Source organism: Patagioenas fasciata, chromosome 22 (genome assembly GCF_037038585.1).
Source record: "Patagioenas fasciata isolate bPatFas1 chromosome 22, bPatFas1.hap1, whole genome shotgun sequence".
NCBI classification, from domain to species: Eukaryota; Metazoa; Chordata; class Aves; order Columbiformes; family Columbidae; genus Patagioenas; species Patagioenas fasciata.
This window is the reverse complement of record NC_092541.1, coordinates 2,069,887-2,092,495: the sequence shown is the minus strand read 5'-3', so window position 1 is coordinate 2,092,495 and position 22,609 is coordinate 2,069,887. Positions and strand designations below refer to the sequence as shown.

At 57.6% G+C, this 22,609-nt stretch overlaps 3 protein-coding genes across 8 annotated transcripts in view; 2 read left to right on the top strand and 1 right to left on the bottom strand.

Annotated features, from left to right (window-relative positions):
- Positions 1-527: 527 nt before the first annotated feature.
- On the top strand, positions 528-7,228 carry GRB7 (growth factor receptor bound protein 7). Of its 5 annotated transcripts, none has more exons than XM_071817979.1 (15): positions 528-590; positions 2,809-2,965; positions 3,043-3,187; positions 3,257-3,413; positions 3,511-3,632; positions 4,100-4,177; positions 4,286-4,423; positions 4,492-4,602; positions 4,713-4,811; positions 5,456-5,536; positions 5,604-5,720; positions 5,799-5,859; positions 5,934-6,021; positions 6,352-6,445; positions 6,520-7,228. In XM_071817979.1, the coding sequence occupies exons 2-15, from the start codon at positions 2,820-2,822 to the stop codon at positions 6,664-6,666; spliced, it is 1,584 nt and encodes a 527-aa protein (XP_071674080.1). In that variant the 5' UTR covers positions 528-590; positions 2,809-2,819; the 3' UTR covers positions 6,667-7,228. The 5 variants fall into 5 exon arrangements, with proteins under 5 accessions (XP_071674080.1, XP_065712491.1, XP_071674079.1 ...); XM_065856419.2 differs by having other exon boundaries at positions 545-590; positions 2,812-2,965; XM_071817978.1 differs by lacking the exon at positions 528-590 and having other exon boundaries at positions 2,220-2,965; positions 4,555-4,602.
- Positions 7,229-7,508: 280 nt separating this feature from the next.
- On the top strand, positions 7,509-9,941 carry LOC136111991 (retinol dehydrogenase 8-like). Of its 2 annotated transcripts, XM_065856464.2 has the most exons (6): positions 7,509-7,626; positions 7,703-7,864; positions 8,303-8,482; positions 8,557-8,650; positions 8,737-8,920; positions 9,546-9,941. In XM_065856464.2, the coding sequence occupies exons 1-6, from the start codon at positions 7,530-7,532 to the stop codon at positions 9,783-9,785; spliced, it is 957 nt and encodes a 318-aa protein (XP_065712536.1). In that variant the 5' UTR covers positions 7,509-7,529; the 3' UTR covers positions 9,786-9,941. The 2 variants fall into 2 exon arrangements, with proteins under 2 accessions (XP_065712536.1, XP_071674193.1); XM_071818092.1 differs by lacking the exon at positions 7,703-7,864.
- Positions 9,942-14,341: 4,400 nt separating this feature from the next.
- Positions 14,342-22,609, bottom strand: part of IKZF3 (IKAROS family zinc finger 3) — a 29,313-nt gene continuing 21,045 nt past the window's right edge. Inside the window, exons 7-8 of the mRNA XM_065856422.2 lie at positions 21,663-21,779; positions 14,342-17,271 (exon numbers count right to left, since the gene is read on the bottom strand). Of these exons, the coding sequence (XP_065712494.2) occupies positions 16,568-17,271; positions 21,663-21,779 (821 nt within the window). The 3' untranslated portion in view covers positions 14,342-16,567. The remainder of the gene's footprint in view (positions 17,272-21,662; positions 21,780-22,609) is intronic.

Genomic DNA, 22,609 nt, shown 5'->3' with positions numbered 1-22,609 from the left:
CCCATGGAAACCCTCAAGGGCCCCCACAGATCCCCTAAGGGACCCCCACAGGTCCCCCCATCCCACAGCCCCCCGCATGGGGTCCCTCCCAACGCTGCCACCTGCATGAGACCCCCCCGAGCCTCCCCACGCCCCACGGGGTCCCCACCCGCACCAGTCCCTGTGCTGAACCCATGGGACCCCCCACCCCACAGGTCAATTTGTGGGGTCCCAGGGGAGCCCCAACCCAAACCCCACAGCTGGGGGGATCCAGGATGGGCCACCCCCAGGACAGCCATGTCCCCCCCCAGCTCCTGGGGTCACCCCAGTGCATTGTGGGAAACTCCCCATCGCCAACACTGGGTGGTGGGCTGTGGGTTTGGGGGGGCTCAGACCCCCGCGGTTGACAGTGGACCAGTCTGGATGCCCCATCCCGGTGCCGGGGGGCTGGGGGACACCCCTGGGTGCCGGGGGGAAGCCGGTGGCGGGTGGCCGGCCCGGGGCGCAGTGATGTCAGGCGGGGGCGGGAGCTGGCGCAGGTAGATAAAGCCGGGGAGAACAGGAATCCCCGGTCCGGCGGGAGCCTGGCGGGACGCGGCGGGCGCCTGCAGGTAGGAACGGGGCCGGGCTGGGGGTCGCCGGCGCCCTGGGGGGCATCGCCACCCCCGGGGACGTTGGCTTTGTCCTTCCGACGTGCCCCGTGTCCCCCTTTGCCCCTTCCCTCCCGCCTTCCTCCCGGCTCTTTCTCCTCCTCTGCTGTCCCGGCACAGCCTCAGCGCCGCCACCGCCGCCCCACAGCCTCCGCACCCCCGTCCCGCCGCCCCGGCACCCACCGGGACCCCCACCCACCACTGAGGGACCTGGGACCCTTGTCCCTTAGTCCTGGTGGCCCTGGGATCCTGTCCCCTAACCCTGGTGGCCCTGGGATCACATCTTATAGCCCCGGTGGCCCTGGGACCCCATCTCCTGACCCTGACCCTGTCCCCCAACCCTGGTGACCCTGGGAACTCTGTCATACAGACCTGGTGGCCTTGGTCCCCCTGTCCCCTCACCTGGTGGCCCTCGGACCCCATCCCATAGCCCTGGTGGCTCTGGTCCCCCTGTCCTGTAGCTCTGGTGGCCCTGGGACCCCATCCCACAACCATAACATCCCCCTGCCCCACGGTCCTGCTGACTCCATCCACGAACCCTGGTGGCCCTGGGACTCTGTCCCCTAAACCTGATGGCACTGGTCCCCCTGTCCCTTAACCCTGGTGGTCCTGGTCCCCTTGTGCCATACCCCGAAGACCCCAGTTGCTCTGTTTGTCCCAGACCCCAGGAACACTCTGTGTGTCCCCATCACCCCATCAGAGCCCAGTCACAGCCATCAGGACAGCGCTGGCACCGGGGTGACCTGAGGCCACGGTGATGGGCTGGCAGGTTGGTGACAGGGCTGTGCCGCTGTCCCAGGGTCCTGCGGGGACCCCACCTGTCACATCCCCCTCGGTGTCCCCTGCACCCTGTCCCACTGTGGGCAGCATCACCCCACCTGACCCCTGGTTGTCCCCAGTGTCACCCAGGGCCGAGGGGGGGACACCGCACAGCCAGGGCAGAGGAGCAGGGACAGAGCGGTGAGTCCCTGCCGGTGGGACAGCCAGGGCAGGGACGTGGCGGGGACAACGATGGGAGGGGACGGCGGTGGCAGCCGCGCGATGGCATCAGTCCTGCCGCCCATGGACTTGGACCCCGGGCTGGCCGGGAGGCGGGGACGCTGACGGGTGGATGATTAACCCGGCCCCGTGCGGCACCGAGGTGACGGCAGGGCCCGGTGTGCACCCGCGGCCACCAAGTGCCACCGGCGCGGCCACCACCCGTGTGTTACGTGTGCGGCATGCCGGTGGCCCTGTGTGCCACCCCTCGCCATGACCGGGCTCTCCATGGCCACACACCCCCCGCCGCTGAGCTTCATCCCAAATCATTTTGGGGCCAAAACGTGCGCTCTGGTCGGTGTCCCCACATCCCCTGAGCGCCGCGGCACCGCGTGGGCGCCGGCAGCGGGCTGGGTGACGTGGCGGTGCGGGGGGCCGTGCCGCTGGGTGGGCTCGGGGCCGTTCCCACGGCGGGCGCCGGTCCCTCGCCCCCGGCCGCCGGCGCGGCCGCCCCGGCGCGGATGCCAGCGCGGTGAGGTGGAGCTGGGAGCGGCCGCCAGAACCGGTTTGGCTGGACCCGAGGAGGTGTCTGGGCTGGGCCCCCGCCACGCTCCGCTTCCTGCTGCCGCCGGCGTCGGGGCTCAGCCTGGCAAAGCTCAGCCCGGCAAAGCTCAGCCTAGCAAAGCTCAGCCTAGCAAAGCTCAGCCTAGCAAAGCTCAGCCCGGCAAAGCTCAGTTTAGCTCACTTTGGCCCAGTTCAGCTCAGCCCAACTCGGCTCCACCAGCACCAGTCCAGCTCAGGCAGTGTCCTCAGTGTCCCCAAGCTCCGGGTGGTGACACGGGGACACTGCAGAGGGTCCCGTGGGGGCTGTGGGGACTCTCAGCTGGTTCGTAGGGCTGTGCCCCCCCAGCTCCTCTCCTGTCCCCCAGCTTCCACACCGGGACGGGGACCCCGGGGGGACAGGCGGGGCGGTGCTGAGTCACCCCGCCAGGTGCTGAGTCAGCGCTTGTCTGGGCACCGGCAAAACACCCCCCAGGCGGGGGGCGTGCAGCCCCCAGCAGTGCCGCAGCACTAGCGTGGCGGTGGCTGGTGGCCCGTGTGGTCCCCAGCCCGGTGGCCATGGGGATGCCCAAGGCGGCCAACGACCCCCGACCCCCCCACCGGAACCTCGTGTGGAGCAGGACCCACTCTCTCCCCCAAGCAGATAATGCCATGGAGGGGGGGGCTCAGCCGAGCAGCCTCCGGGACCCCCCCGGGCCAGGCAGCGCGGAGCAGGACGGGGTCCCTGGCGAGCGGGACGGGGGCGAGGGGCCCCCCGAGGTCAAGCGCTCGCAGCCCCTCTTCATCCACAGCAGCAGGTGGGTTGGGGGGTCCCGATCCTGGGGGATGAGGGGATCTGGTGCTGAGGGGGAGCTGAGCTCATGTGTGCCCGCAGCCGCCCGGTGCCGCCGGAGGAGCCGCGCGCCTCGTCGCTGCCCGCCATCCCCAACCCCTTCCCCGAGCTCTGCAGCCCCTCCAACTCGCCCATCCTCAGCAGCCCGGCCCTGGGGCAGGGACCCCCCCGCGAAGGCGCTTCCCACGTGAGTTGTGGGGCTGGGGAAGGGTGGGAGGGAGCCTTAGGGTGCCCTGACCGCCCCGTTTCGGTGCAGGTGGTGAAGGTGTTCGGCGAGGACGGCGCGTGCCGCTCGCTGGAGGCGTCGGCGGCGACCACGGCGCGGCAGCTCTGCGAGACGCTGGTGCGGAGGACGCGGGCGCTGCAGGACCAGAGCTGGGCCCTGGTCGAGCTGCACCAGCACCTGGCGCTGGGTGAGCCGCCGGCACGGCTCGGCATGGCACGGTGTGGCACCGCGTGTCCCCTCCCTGGCCGCCGCACTGAGCCCCGTTGTGCTTCTCATCCCCGTAGAGCGGTGCTTGGAGGACCATGAGGCGGTGGTGGAGGTGCAGAGCTCCTGGCCCCCCGGCGCCGACAGCCGCTTCGTGTTCCGCAAGAACTTCGCCAAGTACGAGCTCTTCAAGAGCAACGCGGTACGTGGCAAAGCCCACGGGGACACGGGTGGCCAGTGGGGACCTGGGTGTCCCACGGGGACATGGATGTTCCGTGAGGACTCGAGTGTCCCATGAGGACCTGGGTGTCCCACAGGGACGTTCCATTCCATGGGGACTCGAGTGTCCCATGAGGACCTGGGTGTCCCATGGGGACACGGATGTTCCGTGGGGACTCGAGTGTCCCATGAGGACCTGGGTGTCCCACAGGGACACGGACGTTCCATGGGGACTCGAGTGTCCCATGAGGACCTGAGTGTCCCATGGGGACATGGATGTTCCGTGAGGACTCGAGTGTCCCATGAGGACCTGGGTGTCCCACGGGGACATGGATGTTCCGTGGGGACTCGAGTGTCCCATGAGGACCTGGGTGTCCCACAGGGACCCGTATGCTCTCTGGGGACCCTGAGCACCTTGTGGGTGTCCCCTGACCCTCCTGTCACCCCCAGCAGTCCCTCTTCCCCGAGGTGATGGTTTCCAGCTGCCTGGAGGCGAATAAGAGCATGGCGCACTCTGAGCTCATCCAGGTACGGGGCCACCGCGCCTGGCTGTGCCATGGGGACATCACTGTGCCATGGGGACCTCCCCATGCCCTGGGGACCCTGCCGTCCCCCTCAACCCTCGTGTCCCCCCAGAACTTCCTCAACTCAGGGAGCTGCCCCGAGGTCCAGGGCTTCCTGCACCTGCGGGAGCCGGGGCGCAAGGTCTGGAAGCGTTTCCACTTCTCCCTGCGCCGCTCGGGGCTCTACTACTCCACCAAAGGCACCTCCAAGGTGAGGGGACGGGTGGGGGGCACAATGGGGGGTGCAGTGGGGCTGGCACTGACACCCCCCCACGCCAGGACCCCCGACACCTCCAGTACTTCGCTGACCTCACCGAGTCCAACATCTACTACGTGACGCAGGGCAAGAAGCTCTACGGGACACCCACCGAGTTCGGCTTCTGCATCAAGGTGGGGGTGTCCCTGCCAGGCTGGGGGGCCGAGGGGACCGTTCCTTCCCCTGCTGAGGGGTCTCTGTCCCCCAAGGGCGGCCCAGTGATGGCTCTGGTCTCCCCCCGCAGCCCCACAAGGTGCGGAGCGGTGTGAAGGGGCTGAAGCTGCTCTGCAGTGAGGATGAGCAGAGCCGGAGCTGCTGGATGGCGGCTTTTCGACTCTTCAAGGTGGGACAGGGCCCCCCCGGGAGGGTACAGGGCCCTGTGCTGGGGGGGATGCTGGGGAGATACCGGGGGTGCTGGAGGATGCTGGGGAGATACTGGGGGGATGCTGGGGGGAGCTGGAGGAAGCTGGGGAGACACTGGAGGATGCTGGGGAGATACTGGGGGGATGCTGGGGAGATGCTGGGAGGTGCTGGGGAGATGCTGAGGGATGCTGGGGAGATACTGGGGGTGCTGAAGGAAGCTGGGAAGACACTGGAGGATGCTGGAGGATGTTGGAGAGATACTGGGGGGATGCTGGGGAGATGCTGGGAGGTGCTGAGGAGATGCTGGGGAGATGCTGGGAGATGCTGGGGAGATGCTGGGGGATGCTGGGGGATGCTGGGGAGATGCTGGGGAGATGCTGGGGGATGCTGGGGAGATGCTGGGGAGGTGCTGGGGGATGCTGGGGAGATGCTGGGGGGAAGCTGGGGGGAAGCTGGGGAGATGCTGGGGGGATGCTCCCATCCCTGTGCTAGAAAAGATGCAGGATGAGTGTCCCTGTCCCCACACCGTGTGGATGTGGATGTGGAGGTCCCCATCCCCACGCCAGGTGGGTGTCCCCCCACCCCGCTGTGGGACCCCCCTACTGACAGGCCCGTTCCCCCCAGTACGGCATGCAGCTCTACCGCAACTACCAGCAGGCGCAGGCGCGGCTGAGCCAGCCCTCCTGGATCGGCCCCACGCCCCTGGTGAGTGCCGCCCCCCCACAACCCCCAGCCCACGGGGACCCCCCCGTCACCCCAAACCTCCCCGCAGCGAAGCGTCTCGGACAACGCGCTGGTGGCCATGGACTTCTCGGGGTGCACGGGCAGGGTGATTGAGAACCCCAGCGAGGTGCTGACGGTGGCCCTGGAGGAGGCACAAGCCTGGAGGGTGAGTTGGGGTGCAGAGGGGTGCTGGGGGGTCCCGCTGAGCCCACCCTCATGCCCACTCCTTGCTTTGCACGGCCAGAAGAAGACGACGCACCGGTACAGCCTGCCGGCGGCCTGCCAGAGCTCCCCGCTCAGCGCCGGTGAGCACAGCGGGTTGTGCCGGGGGGGGTCCCTGTCCCTGTCCCCCCTGCGCCTGACCCCCGTCTCCCCGCAGCCATCCACCGCACCCAGCCCTGGTTCCACGGGCGCATCTCCCGGGAGGACACCCAGCAGCTCATCGGCCGACAGGGCTTGGTGGATGGGTATGGGACCCCAGGGGGGATAACGGGGTCCCCAGGGCTCATGGAGGGGACATGGGAGTCCTGGGCGGGACATGACCCCAGGGGTTATAGGGCCTTGCGGCTCATGGGGTGATGCAGGAACCCTGGGAGATGGCGGAGGCTTTCCTAGGGGATATGGGGTGTGGAAGCCTCAGGGATATGGGAGCCAGGGGTTTGTGGGGCTCCCAGGGGGGATACAGTGTCCCCAAGGGATACTGGACTTGGGAGGGGATGTACCTGGGGTCCTGGGGGTGACACAGAGGTGGCTGAGGGGACCCAGGACCAACAGTGTCACCTCCCCGGGGCTCACAGTGTCTTCCTGGTGCGGGAGAGCCAGCGCAATCCCAAGGGCTTCGTCCTGTCCCTGTGTCACCTGCAGAGAGTCAAACACTATCTCATCCTGCCGGTGAGTGCCGGTGGCGGTGCCGGGGGGTGGCGGGGGTGCTGAGGGCGGGGGGTCTGATCAGCGTCCCCCCGCAGAGTGAGGAGGAGGGCCGGCTCTACTTCACCATGGACGACGGGCAGACGCGCTTCGCCGACCTCATCCAGCTCGTGGAGTTCCACCAGATCAACCGCGGGATCCTGCCCTGCAAGCTGCGGCACTACTGCACCTGCGTGGCCCTCTGAGCGCCCACCGCCGCACCGCGTGGCACCGCCGCACGGCACGGCGCAGCCTGGCAAAGCCCAGCGCGGCTCGGCACTGCCGGCATGGCTCGGCACAGCCCGGCACGCTTGGCACTGCTCAGCACAGCCTGGCATTGCCGGCACAGCTCGGCACAGCCCAGCGTGGCTCGGCACGGCCTGGCGTTGCCGGCACAGGGCGGCAGGACTGGAGCGAGCTCAGTGCAGCGCACACAGGGACAATGACATCTCCTCTATCAGCAGCCACCCCCCTGCGCCCCAGCTCTGCCCATGGGGTCCTGGGGTGCCAGTGCTGCTGGGCCCCCCCACACTCAAAGCACTTTCTCCCCCCCACCCAGCACCGGCCCCAAGTGTCCCCAAGAGTCCCGTGGGGGCCTGACACCCCTCCTCCCCAGGCCAGGTGGGCCTGGGGGTCCTCAGCCCCAGGATTGGGGTCCTGGGGGCAGGGGGTGAGGGGTGCACCTGCCACTGTGTCCCCCATGTCCCCGCAAGGCCAGTCAAACTGTGACGTGTTTTATACAGCAAGAATAAAGGTTATTTTTTCAGAGTTTACGCCTCGTCCCCTCTAAAGGAAAAGCCAGGGCATGGAGGGGGTCAGTTCCCACAGCCCCCCCGCTGCCTGCGGGCGTGCGGCTGGCGGTGTCCCCGTGTCCCGCGGTGTCCCCATGGTGCCCCAAGTCCCGCACAAAGGCTCCTCTGTGCGTCCTGGGCACCACGTGAGGCTCAGCCACGCGGCCACAGGCAAATCCCGCTGGGATTAGCCAAGGGGGGATTAAGGGCCCGGATTTGGGGGCGCCAGCCGCTATTAAAGGCAGGGGGGCCGTGGTGAGGGGGGCCGTGGTCACACCATGGCTCCCAAGACGGTGCTGATCACCGGCTGCTCCTCCGGCATCGGGCTGGCGCTGGCCGTGCGGCTGGCAAGGGACAAGCAGCGCCGCTTCCGAGGTGAGCGGGGTGGGGGGAAACCCCATTCTAGGGTGGGGGGACACCCGGTGCGGGGCTGAGCCACCTCTGCCCCCAGTCATCGCCACCATGAGGGACACGGGCAGGAGCGGGGCGCTGGCGGCCGCGGCGGGGCCGGCGCTGGGCCGGACGCTGGAGATCAAGCAGTTGGATGTGTGTGACGAGAGCTCCATCCGCGCCTGTCTGGACAGTGTCCCTGGGCGTCACATCGATGTCCTGGGTGAGACCCAAGATCCCCCCATGTCAGTCCATGCCCTGAGCCAGGGAGCCCCCTCCGTGCTGGGGACACCCCATGCACCAGGGGCACCCCACACCAGGGACCCTCCATGCACTAGGGACACCCTGCACTGGGGACAACTCATGTTGGGGACACACAGTGCACCAGGGACACTCCACACCACGATAACCCTATATTGGGGATATCCTGTGCAGTGGGGACACCCTGCCCCAGGGATACCCCATGGTGGGCACATCCTGTGCACCAGGGACCCTCTGCGTACCAGGGGTACCCCTGGCACCAAGGACAGCCCATGTCAAGCATGTCCCACACCAGGGACCCTCCGTGCACCAGGGACCATCTGTGCACTGGGGACTCTCTGAGCACAGGGCAGGCACCCGCCCTGCGCAGGGGACACCTCGGTGACACCCGTGCCCTCAGTCAGCAACGCAGGGGTGGGCATGGCGGGTCCCCTGGAGTGCCAGAGCCTGGCGGCCATGCAGAACCTCATGGACACCAACTTCTTCGGCCTCGTCCGCCTGGTCAAGGAGGTGTTGCCCGACATGAAGCGGCGCCGCGGGGGCCACATCGTCGTCATCAGCAGCATCATGGGCCTGCAGGGTAAGAGGGGGCACGGGGCGCCCCAGTGGGACCAAGCCCCCCTCCAGCCCTCACCAGGACCCCCACCCATCCAGGCATCGTCTTCAACGACATCTACGCGGCCTCCAAGTTCGCGGTGGAGGGTTTCTGCGAGAGCTTGGTGGTGCAGGCGCTGCGCTTCAATGTGGCGTGAGTGCCAGGGGATGGCGCTGGTGCAGCCCCCCGGGGCGGGGGATTTGGGGTGCTGGGTTCCCCAACGCCCTGTCCCTGGGCAGGATCAGCCTGGTGGAGCCGGGACCGGTGACAACGGAGTTTGAGGAGAAGTTGTACGAGGAAGCCAAACGCGCCGACTACTCGCGGACCGACCCCGAGACGGCCGACATCTTCACCAACCTCTACCTGCGCAACTCCAGGGATGTCTTTGCCAGCCTGGGCCAGACCCCCGAGGACATCGCAGAGGTGACAGGCAGGGGGGTGGCCCTGCCAGGCTGAGGACTGTCCTCTTCCCACCCCCCTGCCTGACTGCCCCTGGCTGGGCTCCGTCTGCATGGGGCTGAGCCCAAGCTGGGAATGGGGCTGGGATGGGAATGGGGATGGGGACAGAGACAGGGATAAGTTGGGAAGGGGTTCGGAATGGTGATGGGATGGGAAGGAGACAGGATGGGAATGGGGATAGGATGGGAATAGGTCGGGAATGGGGATGGAATGGGAAGCAGACAGGGTGGGAATGGGATGGAGATGGGATGGGATGGGAATGCAATGAGGGGATGGGAATGGGATGGAGAAGGGAATGGGGATAGGGTGGGAAGGGAAGAGCTTGGGAATGGGGATGAGATGGGAAGAGGGTGGGAATGGGGATGGGAAGGAGACAGGATGGGAATGAGGATAGGGATGGGATTGGAATGGAGATGCAATGGGATGGGCTGGAATGGAATGGGAATCATTGGGATGGGGTTGGGAATGGGGATAGGATGGGATGGGAATGCAATGAGAATGAGGATGGGAATAGGATGGGAATGGGGATGGAGATGGGAACAAGGAGGGGACCAGGAGAGGAAGGGAACAGTCTCGTCCCCACGTGCAGCACACGCTGCGGGTGATCGAGGCGGCCCGGCCGCCCTTCCGGCACCAGACCAACGCGGCGTACACGCCGATGGCCGCGCTCAAGCACGCCGACCCCAGCGGCGCCCTCGTCACCGACGCCTTCTACAAGCTGGTGTTCAAGTACGACGCGGTGCTGCGGCTCAGCCTGCGCGCCATCCGCCTGCTGCGCTGGAAGGCACAGAAGGTGAAGGAGGGTGCCCGGCTGCTGGGCTTCAAATAACCCCCCTGGCCCCCAGCACAACCGCCCGGTCGAGCTCGGGGGCAGCTTGGAGAGGGGGGCGAGCAACGCTGGGACCCACGTGGGGTTTCGCTTCCTGCTCCCAGCCCAAAATAGCACCCGCCGCCGCTGTATTAAAATCAGGAGTGGTATTTTTAACCAGCGCTGGGTGCAAGAAAGCGGAGCGGCTTCCTCTGAGAGTGCAGCCGGTGTGACAGGGCTGGGAAGGGCTGGCAGCTGCCCCCAACAACCTGCGTCCCGCTCCCTGGGGGGCACCCAAACCCTTGGCCCCTGCGCCTGTGGGTGTGCAGCACCCCCAGACCCTGGCTCCATTCTCCTTTCCTCCTGGGCTGTGCTGTGGGGTCAGGAGTGCCCCGTGGCGGGGGGTCCCACACGATGGACCGTGTCACCCCTTGTTTGTCACCAAGCAACATGAGGGGCTGCAGGGAACTGCGCCGGCAGCTCGGCTGCTAAATGGGTGCAGGAGCTGGTGCAAGGATGGGAGCAGGGTGCAAAGGGGGTGCAGGGTGCTCGGGGGATGCACAGGGGGTGCAGGGTGCTCGGGAGGTGCCCAGGGGGTGCAGGGTTCTCGGGAGGTGCACAGGGGGTGCAGGGTTCTCGGGAGGTGCACAGGGGGTGCAGGGTGCTCAGGGGCTGCACAGGGGGTGCAGGGTGCTCGGGAGGTGCACAGGGGGTGCAGGGACCGGTGCAGAATGGGTGTGGGTTGCACAGCGAAGGTTGGGTGCAGGGATGCTGGGTGCATGGCAGGTGCAGGATGGGTACAGGTCAGGCACAAGAAACACACATCTCAGGGGGACTCCAGCACCAGGGGGGTCCCCTTCACCTTGGGGAGGGTGACAGTGGTGGGGACACAGCGTGTGCCACCCCCAAGGCTGGGTGCAGCGTGCTGGTGCGTGGGTGCTGGCGTGACTGTGCCGAGGAGGTGAGAGCAGGGGGAAACCGCAGGGAGGCCCGGCCGCGATTCAACATGGGGGGGCACTTCTCAGAAACCTTCCCGGCTCCCACCGCACTCCCCCGGGAGCCCGGGACACCCCGCAGCCTCACCGGTGGCTGGGATGGACTTTGCAGGGCTGGGGAGGGGGGCATAAATGTGGCGTCCCCAATGCAGCCCCCCAAACTCCTGCCATGACCTCCAGCCCCACATGCGAGGGGCTGGATGGCGGCTGCAGCCACACACGTGGCCCCCCAGGCCTGACCAGCTCCAGGCACCTTGGGGACAGGATGGGGATGTGGGGGGAGAGGAAATATTTTTGCATTATCCCCCTCTTCCTGCATGACTTAATGGCAAAGCGGTGGTGGGGACCGCGGTGCTGGGGCTATGGCAACGGCGCAGCACCTGTGGGACATGCAGGGGTGACATCAAAGCTGTGGCAGAGACGTAGCCTCCCCCCCGGCTGTGGTTTCTGCAGATTTGACTAACTTTCTCCGCTTCGGGGGGCAGGAACGGGGGGGCTGTGCTCAGCACCAGGGAGCAAGAAGGCAGGGGGGCCCCTGGTTGCAGCTCAGCCCCCCCAGCACAGAGCCACAGCCTTGGGAAAGGGGGCTGAGGAAGGACAGGACCACCTAGACACCCCCAGTCCACAGTGTCTCCCAGGAAGTGGGGAGGGACAGAAGGGTCGCCAGCACAGCAGGGGACAGCAGCGCTGCAATGGCACCAGTGCCCATGGCGGGAAGAGGGGGGAATCTGGGGCAAAGCGATGGGGAAACAGGGAGCTGCTGGGGCCTGGGCAGGGCACTTGGGCCATGCTGACAGCCAAGGAGCAGCATCTCCAACCCTGGAGCATCCTCCCTGCTTTCCAAGCACTCACGCAGAGCCCAGGAGCATCGCCCTCATCCCACCCCACGCTGCAGCCCCAGCAGGTGCCCAAGGGGCCAAAGATGCTCGGGTAGGAACCAGGTCTCTCTAAAAAACAATCGTCTGCTGGGACTTTCCTTTCTCCGGCGTGTGACAATCGTCAGCCGCTCCCCCGAGGATCTGGCTGGCCCTGCCCAGGTGCGCCGGCTTGCCGCGATGCAAATGTGGCACCAGATATAACCCCGCCGGAGGGAATGGCTGGGTGGCGCGGGAGCGTGTGCGGCTCCCTGGGGGCTTCACTTCCCTCCCGGCAAAGTGGTGAGGGCAGCAGGCGTGACATGAACCTGCTGCCACCACCACGGTGACACCAGTGACCCCGCGTGTCACACAGGGTGGGAGCCCCGCGGGTGCAGAGCTCCACCTCATTGGGATGGGTGACCCCCATCCGCTGGTGCTCAGCCCCACAAGGGATGCACAGAGGTGGCCACATTCACACCTTGTCCCCCAGATTCTGGGGACACCCATCCCACACAAAGGGCTGCGAAACACCGGCGGGTCCATGGTGGGGTGACTCATGAACGGCTGGAGAATTGGGACAAGGAGGAGGTGGTGGCGGTGACTCAGTCCTCCCTCAGTCGCCCTCCCCTCCCGGCACTGCTGGTTTTGGGGTGCTGGACCGGTCCCCATGGGGAGCAGAGCCGGCTGGGATGCTCGGAGGATGCAGCTCAGCACCCAGCAGAGTTTTATAGGATTTTTTTTTGTTTTTGTGCGTTACAAAGCGTGTTTCAACACGACAGGGGAAACGAGTTCCTGCTCTATCATAATTACAGCATATCAGCAGATAAGGATCTCTCTGTCATAACACCAACTGAAGGTTTTTATAAGCCTGGTGCTTTAAAGGGGTTTTGGTTCCTGGCAGAAGAGGGCTGAGGGGTTTTATAGGATCAGAAAAGCTCTTATTCAGGTAAAAGCCAGGCTGGGGGGTTCACTGCCCCCCCAGCCCTGAACCCTGGGTTGTGAGCACTGGGAGGGTTTCACCCCATCCTGCAGAATTATCTGGCAACATCACAGCCAGGGGAAAATAACCCTTGGCGCTTGCGTTTCAGCCACGCTAGGAAGGAAGTGAAGGTAAAACTGAAAAAAAAAAAGGATCCTCTGACTTTTTTTTTTTTACAATTTTCTTTTCTTTGGTTCAAGCATGTCCAGCTTCTTGTGGTAGCAGGTGTCAGGAGAGCATGAAATAAGTGTGAACAACGTCAACCTGCTGAAAGAGCTGCTAAAAACGGGCTGTGGGAGGGTTGGCGTGAGCCTCCCCCTTCCCCGGGGTGTTTCCGTCCGACTGATGCGCTCCGGTATGGTGGGCGCAGGCCCCGTCACCCCATGGAAACCCTGAGCCCACCCGCACCCGTGGGAGCATCAACGTGTCCTGGAGCGGGTCCAGGAACATGGGGCTGAGCACTTCAGACACTGTTTGGCTGCTGGGAGGAACAACCAGAGCGTGGCCATGGGGAAGGAATCTGAGGGGCACGTGCCCCTTTCACCGTCCCCTTCCCAAACGCTCCTCTCTCCCGCGCTGGTTGCAAGAGTGTCACCCCGGTGTCACCCAGGATCGCAGGTCAAACACAGTCACAAGCATCTGCCCCCAACCAAGGCCACCACCGCCATGCGCGCCAGGGCTCCAGGCTCCTCCACATGCCTACCAGAGCCCGGTTTCACTCTGACTGCGCTCGGTGACACCAGGGGAGGAGGACAGCGCTTCAAGACACGTCACGTCACAGGAGTAAGGCCTGAGGATCCCACAGGAATCATTACTGGGGCAAATATGGGCTGTTCCCCTCCCTCAAATGCTTGTCCTGAGCTTGCTGGGGAGACAAGGAAAGGCAGTGGCAGCCCCAGCTCAGAGGAGGACACGTCCCCTTGGGCTGTGTCATTTATCTGTTAACCAGAACCAGAGGCCAATGCCATTTTTCGGCAGTTAGAGGAGCAGACTACGTGATCATTAAATCCCACTAACCAGTTGCTGTTCTGGTGGCTACAGCCTGGTCACAGGTTTCATCACATCTTTGCGATTCACACGTCCCAGAGGTGACAGATGGGAACAGCCCCCCAGGGTCTCTTCCACTGTTACAGACATGGGAATTTATTGAAACTGAGAAATTCAACAATCTTTTAAGTGCAAGAGGCTCATCTCTTAATGCTAAAAGGCAGTTTCCTGAGCCTCCCCAGCACTGCCCGCTGTTTAGGCGTAATTCATCGGTAAATAAAGAAACCAAGCGAGACAGAAGAAACAGCTGGCTGGAGCGTGTTCAAAGAGAACTGTCCAAACAGCCATTTGTTTCGTACCAAAATAACCAAACCAAGGGCAGAAGAAATCAAGCTCACAGCAAATACCAGACGTTTCCCCCCCACACACCTCGATCTTCCCAATGAGGTGATCTGCATAGCTCCTCTGAGCTCAGTGACCTGACACTGAGCATAGCCATTGGACCTACGGGCACAGCCCAAGGGGATTCCTGCCCCCCATGTGGGGCTCGGGAGGGCACAGGGTCTCCAAAACGAGTGGGGGTCATTGAGGGGACCGATCCTGCCACCTCAGAGGGCTGGTCCGTCCCAGGACACAGCCAAGGCTCTGGTTCAGCAATGTGCTGATGCTCAGCGAGCATCACACAGCAGATAAACGGTACTCATGAAATACATAAATATACATATAGTTTTCTCTTTTAATAAATGACTGGGTTGAAATTCCACAACACTTAATTGTTCAACAGCAGAGCTGTAACAAGGTTACCGCTCATCAATTCCAGACAGCACAGGGAACTTCTTTTGGTTCAGCCTATCTGGAAATCGTGAGTCTGCCCAAGCAGGGTGGGAAAACGGAGCCGTTTCAGCCAAATACTGCGAAAAACCTCCCTCCTTCCTTTCAAAAATCTGCTCAGAGGCGCAGCGGTCGATTGCTCACCTTATCTGGGAAGCAAGGGGAGGCGGCTGAAGCCCTGCCTGGCGGTAAGCGAAGAGCGGGACAGTAATCTGCAGAGTGTTTTCAAGGATTCGGTACCCGAGACAGAAACCGGCGGCGCGGCGTGACACACATTCGGCAATCTGAGGAGCTTCCTGTGCAAACGACAAGTTACGTTATACTCTGTGCAACCTTATTCATTTCTGGTGAAGGGCGAGGAGCGTTTTCATCTGCCACCGTGTGCGTGGAACTCAGGCGCTTCTCCCCCATGAAAACACAGCGGGAAAGATGGAGTTACGGGGTGATTTACACCGATTAAAGCAGGGAATTGGCTAAAATAGTCGGTGGAAGCCTTTCCAAGCCCAGGCTGCTGCCTGAAGGCAGTCGGGTTTGTCACATCGTGCCAATGGGTGTTCATTGGGGAAGAACCAACATCCACCCGCTCACGTTATGTGCCTCACACTGGGAAATCAATTATTGGGAAAGACCCTAAACCTATTTCATTAGCATCACACAAGGTAGCAAGAGAGTTCTCCTTACCCCAGCGATAAGCAGGATCTAGCACTTCTACAGTGCTATTCCAGCGTTCTTCAGATGTACCCTTAATTGGGAAAAATGAGTATAATTTTCTATTTTGTACCTTAAAATTCAAGGAAGCAGAAAGTATTTCAGCCAAAAAAGAGTGAGCCCAGGTCATAGGAAGGAATTAAATTCAGTATTTCTTGACTCTCGATGCTCCAACCGTCCCTTGTGGGTAAAGCTGGGTCACCACGGATACTGGTACAGCAATGTTGGAAAAGTACAAACGCAATGTAGGTATCAAAGCGTAGAATGGATACAAAAGTCCATCAGAACACACCTAACTCTACATCATACAAAAATACTTTGCAAAAAATAAACATTCACTCAGCAAAACCATTATCAAATTCATATCTTCAGCACAGTGACTAATAATACAGCTGCGGAGCAACGATTAGATTAAAAGAGCTATTTTAAAAACCAGCTTCAAAGTAATGGTAAATACTCATTTTGCAAAACAGCACATTTCACTCTGAGGGATATCCCCACGTATAACCAGACGGCATGATTGAGCTGTCGAGCTCCCACACATTCGTGTACGCGGGTTCTCACGGTGGCAGCTGCTGCCGGGATACGGTGACTCCGGTGCGGGGACGTCGTGTGCCAGAGCTGGCCAAACGGCACAGTCGCAAGTTTACCACTGGAGCTGAGCGGGAGCATGGGACAGTTTCATCCTCGTTCTTGGCATCCATGACAAAAGGAAGACTTTCCCCCCAGACTGCATGGATGAGCCAAGCAATGACCTCATCGAGTATCCCAAAAATGCATGTACTGTCAGAAAACCCCCAGCCCCAAAATAGGTCTCATTTCTTATTTTGCTATTACTGAGTAAGACGCGTGTGGGAGTGACTTGAAAGAAAGTGAACAGAGGGGTAAGAAAAACGAAAGTGTGGTGGGGCCACATGCTCTTTGAGACTTAGGGGAAAACCTTTAAAGAGGAATTAATGATCCCGCCCAGACACGTTTTCCTTGTGTCACTGATGAGCCAAGTGAAGATCATTGGGACTGAAACAGCCAGAAAAAGCTCCTCCTGTATCCGTCTGACTACACACTTGGCCAAAAGCAGAGAAACGGGCAGCAAGGCATCAAAACCTTTTGCACTGAATGAAAGCATCATTATGAAAACAAATGCACTTTAAAAAAAAATCTTAAATGGCTCTTGATTTTCACAAAAATAAAGTTCATCTAAAAATGGGTCTCTGCTCCTGGTGTTTTGTACAGTACCATTCACCAAAGCAGCCAGGCACGGATGCTACAGAACACTGAAATATTTCTAAAAAACAAAAATTTGGGGTGTCACCTCCCTGTGACACTCATTTAAAAACTGGCATAGAAAAATACTCAAGAAATTTCTTTATACTAATAAAAAAACCAACCAACCAAGCCTGCCCTCTGACCTAACCCAAAGCCTTTGAGCTCGGAAAGCCAGTCCCTTCATTTGAGCACGACCCTGTGCTCGCCCCGCGCTATGTGTGAGGAAAACTCATATCGGTCGTGGCTCTGGTACCCGCAGACGTTGCACTCGAAGGGGTCGCGGAAGCCGTGGCAGCCCATGTGGATGGTGAACATCACGTAATCCAAAAAGAGGACGCGGCAGTGGTCGCACCGGTAGACCCCGATGGCTTCCCCTTCCTTGTTGATGACCTTGAAGGCATCGCGCGGGCAGATGGTGGGTGGCTTGATGATGTCGAACGGCCTCGGGAAATCCTTCAAGGACTGGAGGCCATTGCGGGACGGAGCAGGGATGACCTGGCTCTGATGGAAGGTGGGATTCGGCCGCTCCTCGTGGTTGCTGTCAGTGTCTGTGGAGTCTTGGCCGCTGTTGTTTGGGGAAAGACCCCTATCAGAGGACAAGCTTTTGTCCCGGAGGTGGCCGTGGCTCTTTTCCACCTCCTGTGAGGTGCCATTGGGCACGTCGGCGCGGGTCAGGGCAATGGGGTACAGGCTGCTGATGACAGGGACCATTTCGGAGGTGGGAGCCGGTGGCGTCTGCATGAGCGGGCGCAAGGCTTCGGCCCCCAGGTAGGTGATGGCGTTGTTTATGGCCTGGTCCATCATGCGTCCTTGCATTATGTCGCTTTCCTTTTCATACACGAAGCTCGAGTTATAATTGACATCAAAACTATGGCGTTTCTCACCTACAAGAGAGGAGAGGTGTTGGATTAAACGCTTCTTTACCCACCCAAGTCAAGTCCATGATGCATTTTTTGAATGGCGGTAGTGTCTGGAAAGTAGAGAGGCATTAAGTGTTCTCTGCTGAAAGAGGTTGTTCATCTGCACAACGCTGTGGGGTTTTTTGGGGTTTTCTTATTTGTTAAGGCTCAGACTTGGAAGCAAAACAACCTGATCTAATAGAGGAGGTGGTGAGGATACTTACTGGACAAATCATTAGTTTTTTTAATTATTCTGGGATTTAAGGAGAAGGATAATATAGCTTCCATAGATTAACTTCTCTCATCTTTTTTTCTAGAAAAAGGTAAATACTCATTAATGAAATTACTTGTAAAACAGCTAATTGATAATGAACCTAAATACTCCATTTAAAATGCCAAGATTGCAACTGTTCTTTCTTGACTTGTCCCTGAGAAGCGTACAGAAGAAATTAATCCCTAACAGAAGAAACAAAGACAAGTGACGGCTGAAATCTGATGCGTTTTTCGTTACTTTTACCCACCTGGTAGACTCTTTTATACGCCCTTAGACACTAAAGCTTAAAAAACCAAAAGGACCAGACCAAATGTTTTATGTGCAAGTGACTTGCAAACATCAGATCCACTAATCTTTTAGTTACCATAACTGGAGTAGTGCAGATGTTTATCAGTCACCTGTCAACACCATGACTCAATGTATATGAAACTCATTAGGTTTCAGTGCAGAGGCAGAAAACCAGGAGCTCACGTTTCTCTTATAAAACACACAAAAAGGTTAGCGAACCACAGAGCGTAACTGCTTCCAACCCTCAACAAAACCTGTGATCCAACTTCACACGGGAGGGAAAAAAATGTAGCACATTGGTATGACTCACAAAAGCAGCTCCGGGCAAGTGAAAGATGCGAACAAATTTGAAATTAAAAAAAAAGAAGTGCAACAGAAGTCAAAATATACAGGACTCCCCATAAACTTCGGGTTAGGAGTCACTGCCATAAGGCACAAAAACCACAATGCATGAACACGGGGGCTCTTGCAGAACTTTGTTATTCCACCATCCCGCTGGCTTTTTAAAACCCCCACAAGAGCTCGTTCTGCCTCCCTTAAATCATCAGTTATATCAAATGAAATGCAAATACCCAAACACTCTTTGGATGTACATTAACGTGTCATGTTGCTGTACATTCTCAAAAGGCCACTGCACATCTCCTTATACGAGAGGGCAAGAAATGAGGCTGCAAACCAGCCTGCGACATGTCTCAGATAATTTGGGAGGAAAAGGCATCCCATAAAAACAGCTCCTCTCTCTCTCCCCCCTCGCTGCCTCAACAGACACCCCAAGGCAACACCTCTGTAAAATACCAACATCTGGATAGGTTGAATCCGCATGAAGGTGCTAATCGTACATCCAGAATGTCAAGCTATAGCGCCATATCACAATCAAGCAGACAAGGGGCCACTCTTGAAATGTACATATTTTTTCTCTTCAGTCAAATACAGCAAAACTCTCCATGGGAAGAGACAAGAAGCCACATCAGCACTTCATTCAAAAACAACAACAGGCAGGCAGGAGAAAGTTGGTATTGATGCTTTAGAAAAAGGGAAAGTTGTATTTGGGGACCAGGGATGGATAAGATGGACTGTGCTGAAAGCAGTTGATGTTTTATCTTCGTAGCCAGCAGGACAACGTAATAGATAAATATTCTGAGCTAAGCTGCTATCTGCACCAGGGGAAGCGCCACAGCACTCTTGAAGAACACTACATTAAAAATTAAACTTACAGGTTCTTGAGGGCTCATTTACAAAGCAGCCACCGGTTAGCAGAACATCTTTTGTATTTGTTTGTCTCGGTGTGATGCAAAAGCTTCCCCCTTCAAAATTCACACATGAGCCATAGCGTATGACACATCCTCATGTGCTGCTCAGCGCCGCTTCGCTTGCTCTCAAACATCCGCACGTTTTTGCAGCCCAGGGAGGTGTGGACGCTGGAAACGGGGAGCAAACCTGTTTCCTGCTGCCGCACTAACCGAAGCTGGCGATTTCTCGTTAAGACTTTGCACGCTGGGAGATAACGGTGTTTGTTAGCACTTTGACCACCATGAGAAATATATTTCTGCTCCTCACCTCAGGGACAACTTGGTTTTAAAAGGAAGAAATAGTTTGTTGGTAAAGATTCTCAGCTTGTGTCGACCGGACTCATATGAACTGAAGATGCAGCCCCTGAGTGTTTAAGCAGCAGGAAGGAACCACCAGCACAGGGATCTCTTCTCCTGGGCTATTTTTGTTATTTTTTAGAAATATCTGTTCATTAATCAAACCAGGAAGTACAGAAAGCCAAGGTTTGTAGAATTGGTCTACACAACACGCAAACCAGAAATCCCCAGCAAAATAGGAAACACAAAGTTCAGCAACTTCCATTCAAATCCTTCTTCCCTCGTAACTAAAGGAAAAGCTGAGGACAAAAGTCTTTGCAGGAGAAGCCTTTGAAAGGAGGCCCAGTGTAGAGGTTAAGAGTCAAGTACACGCTCTGCTGATCTGGGTCCTTAGTGGAGACTTGTGCACATGAAAATGTGAAAAAATAAAGTGGGCAAGACTCCTGGTGCTCATATGAATCTCTGTAGAACCCTCAAATAATAATAAAGGGGTTTTTTTTTGTATGTGATCAATAGAGCTCATTCACAGAACTGAGCCCAACAAAGATGCCTTGTTAGTACACATCTCCATCCCTTCTTCCTGACAAAATGAGAAATCAGCGCCCGCTCCAAGAACGCTGTTTCCCAAGGAATGACAAAGCTGTTCCCCTCCTACACATACAGGTCAGAAAGTCACACCAGCCAAGGGAGGCTGGACAGGCTGCTCTTGCAAACACACTTCCCAGGGATAAAGGGGCCAAGCAAGTCATTTTTGCAGAGGTTACCCAGCAAGAACATGCCAGGGGGTCTAGAAAAACAATAAGTTTCACAAATCCGTTATTTCATTTCTTTAGGCGAACTGCCCCGAGTCCTCCAGCTTCTCCACAAAAACTCCTGGGTGGTGCGGGATCAGTTTGTGCCATCTGCAAACCACGGTACTGAGTGCAATCACCAACCAAAAATGGGTCTGTCCCATATAATAACAAGTACGTTTGTTAAAAAGAAAACAATCAGAAAAACACTGGTACTTAACTTGAGGCGTATGCTGAGTGGTCGCATCCTGCTGCAGATGCGCTTAATAAAATACAGAAAGATTGAATTGGCAGCAATTGTAAAACAAGAGAGGGCGAAGGGTTAAAAAAAAGGAAGCTAAAGATTTTCACGCACGTTTGCATGGGTATTACTGTTTGAATCACGGTGTGACATGTAAAGTCTGAATCACAGAGTCAACAGTTTCAATATTAAGCACCCAAAGGCACTGGGGTGGAGTGTGCTGGTGACTTCACTCCTGTACAAAAAGTGACCTTTTTACAGCCATTTTAAGGTGTCTAAATCAAAGTTATCAGTTTTCATAGACAAAAGTCCAGCGCTACCCACCAAATCCAGTAAGAGCTGTGGTACCTTCCGAAATAAAGCTGCCGCCCCCCCAGCCCCTTGCTGCGCCCCCAAGTAAAACGCATTGTAAGAAAAACAAGCATTCGGTACCCGATATAACCATATAGAACATAACAAATAGGGCATTATTAGTACTAATATAAAACTGCTAAGTCAGGTCTTTACTCAGGACACAGGAGTTGCATTTTATTTTCTTAAAAGGCAGGTTAATGAACGCAGCCTAGCCAGGAGGATCAGGCGAACCTGCCAAACTAGTATTTAAGATCCCCAGAGCATGCAAAACTCTGATCATACAAAATTAAATGCAAAGAAAATGCTATGGAAACATCTCGTTGCTTAAACTACCACAAGAAAGGATCTGATCTTTTAAAATCATATTCAGATTCAGCAGCATGACTAACCCAAACCAATACTTTTCTGTCTTTAGGCCCTTATTCCACACATGCAACCTGCAAGTAGCTTTGGCTCCTGCTGGCCAGCAAGAGAACTCAGCCCTCAACAGCATTAAACCTTCTGGTCTTTTCCTGTAAAGAACCTGGCAGAGAACAATTCAAACACACAGGTACAGAAAACACCACCTGCAAGCTCATAAAACATATTGATAAATTGCCACAAAGCACAATAATAGCTGCCATCCAGTTTAAGCATCTAGCAGAATATATTCTTATTTTAATCAAAACCCTACAACAAATCACTAAAAACACATCAGAATAATCAAAGTTACTCTATTGATATTCTTTCATATTAAATTAGATTAGAAACTTGAGCGCTTAAAATAAGCAGAAGCGTTGTACTACAGGTTAGCAACTTGCACGTATTTAGCGGCTGCGCATGAAGAGGGTTTTTGTTCTTACCAATAAATTTCTGAGGCATTGAGCTTTTTCGCTTTGCCACGTTGCTCGCTAGCCTGTCCAGCACAAGGGCTCTTTCGCTCCCCATCTCTGCCTTGATGTGCCTTGCCTCCGTGCTCGCTAGTTTGGAAAATGTGAAGAAAAAAAATGCAACACGTAGGTGAAAAGGAAAAAGAAAATATATTAAAAAAAAAAAAAAAAAGGAAGAGCTGAATGGTTTAATCTCCGGAGTTTGCCACACTAACAGGGAGGAAACAGTTTGGAGATCTGATGTAAACTTGTTTTGCTTTTTCTGTCGTTCTTGCTCTTTGCATCTCGGGCAGCAGCTGCGGTCAGTGGAAGCGGGCGCAGGAGCAGCCGCTCGCCGTGCGGTCCTGAGCTCGTGCACGGGAGCAAACTGTACAGACTGCAAACCATCCGAGCTACAGACCCGGGCTCTTGGTGAGCAAGAGGAAGTGCAAAGTCAAGCGGCTGGAAGGGCTGGTTACAAAAGGTAGCTGGAGATACCACCTCTGCTAGTGTTTCTTTTTGATTCTGAGTAAGCCTGTGTGACACCTGCAGACCAACACAACTCCAAAACTTCAATTCAAAACACTCAGTGCTCTTGCTACACTTTTTAGATATCAGTCATACCTACATGTCTTCTTAACCAATCACTAAGAAACATTTCAATATTCACTTCTGACTCTTTCAGCCATTATACTCTGGTTTCTCTTCAGATTGTATAACTTCTTTTTCCTAAATGCTACAGTAATTCGGAATGTTTTCTCTCTGGCACGCTTGTAAGCATTATGTGTCTCAAACCTCATTATAACCTCCACAATTTCCAATTTTAGGGAAAGTCTGTGTGCCCTATGATCACACCCTTGAGACCAGGCCACTGTTTCAAGGCTCTGAACCATTTTCCAGAGTTCTCCTTTAGCCGCACTAACCAGCGCCCATCACTTCAC

What these genes read in the sequence shown, in the direction of transcription:
- GRB7 (XM_071817976.1), top strand. Translation starts at nt 2,727, where the DNA reads ATGGGGATGCCCAAGGCGGCCAACGACCCCCGACCCCCCCACCGGAAC. An exon ending in CGCACTCTGAGCTCATCCAG is followed by an intron (nt 4,178 to 4,285) that starts GTACGGGGCCAC and finishes GTGTCCCCCCAG; the next exon opens with AACTTCCTCAACTCAGGGAG. An exon ending in GGATCGGCCCCACGCCCCTG is followed by an intron (nt 5,537 to 5,603) that starts GTGAGTGCCGCC and finishes ACCTCCCCGCAG; the next exon opens with CGAAGCGTCTCGGACAACGC.
- LOC136111991 (XM_065856464.2), top strand. Translation starts at nt 7,530, where the DNA reads ATGGCTCCCAAGACGGTGCTGATCACCGGCTGCTCCTCCGGCATCGGG. An exon ending in CAAGCAGCGCCGCTTCCGAG is followed by an intron (nt 7,627 to 7,702) that starts GTGAGCGGGGTG and finishes CTCTGCCCCCAG; the next exon opens with TCATCGCCACCATGAGGGAC. An exon ending in GCGTCACATCGATGTCCTGG is followed by an intron (nt 7,865 to 8,302) that starts GTGAGACCCAAG and finishes CCGTGCCCTCAG; the next exon opens with TCAGCAACGCAGGGGTGGGC.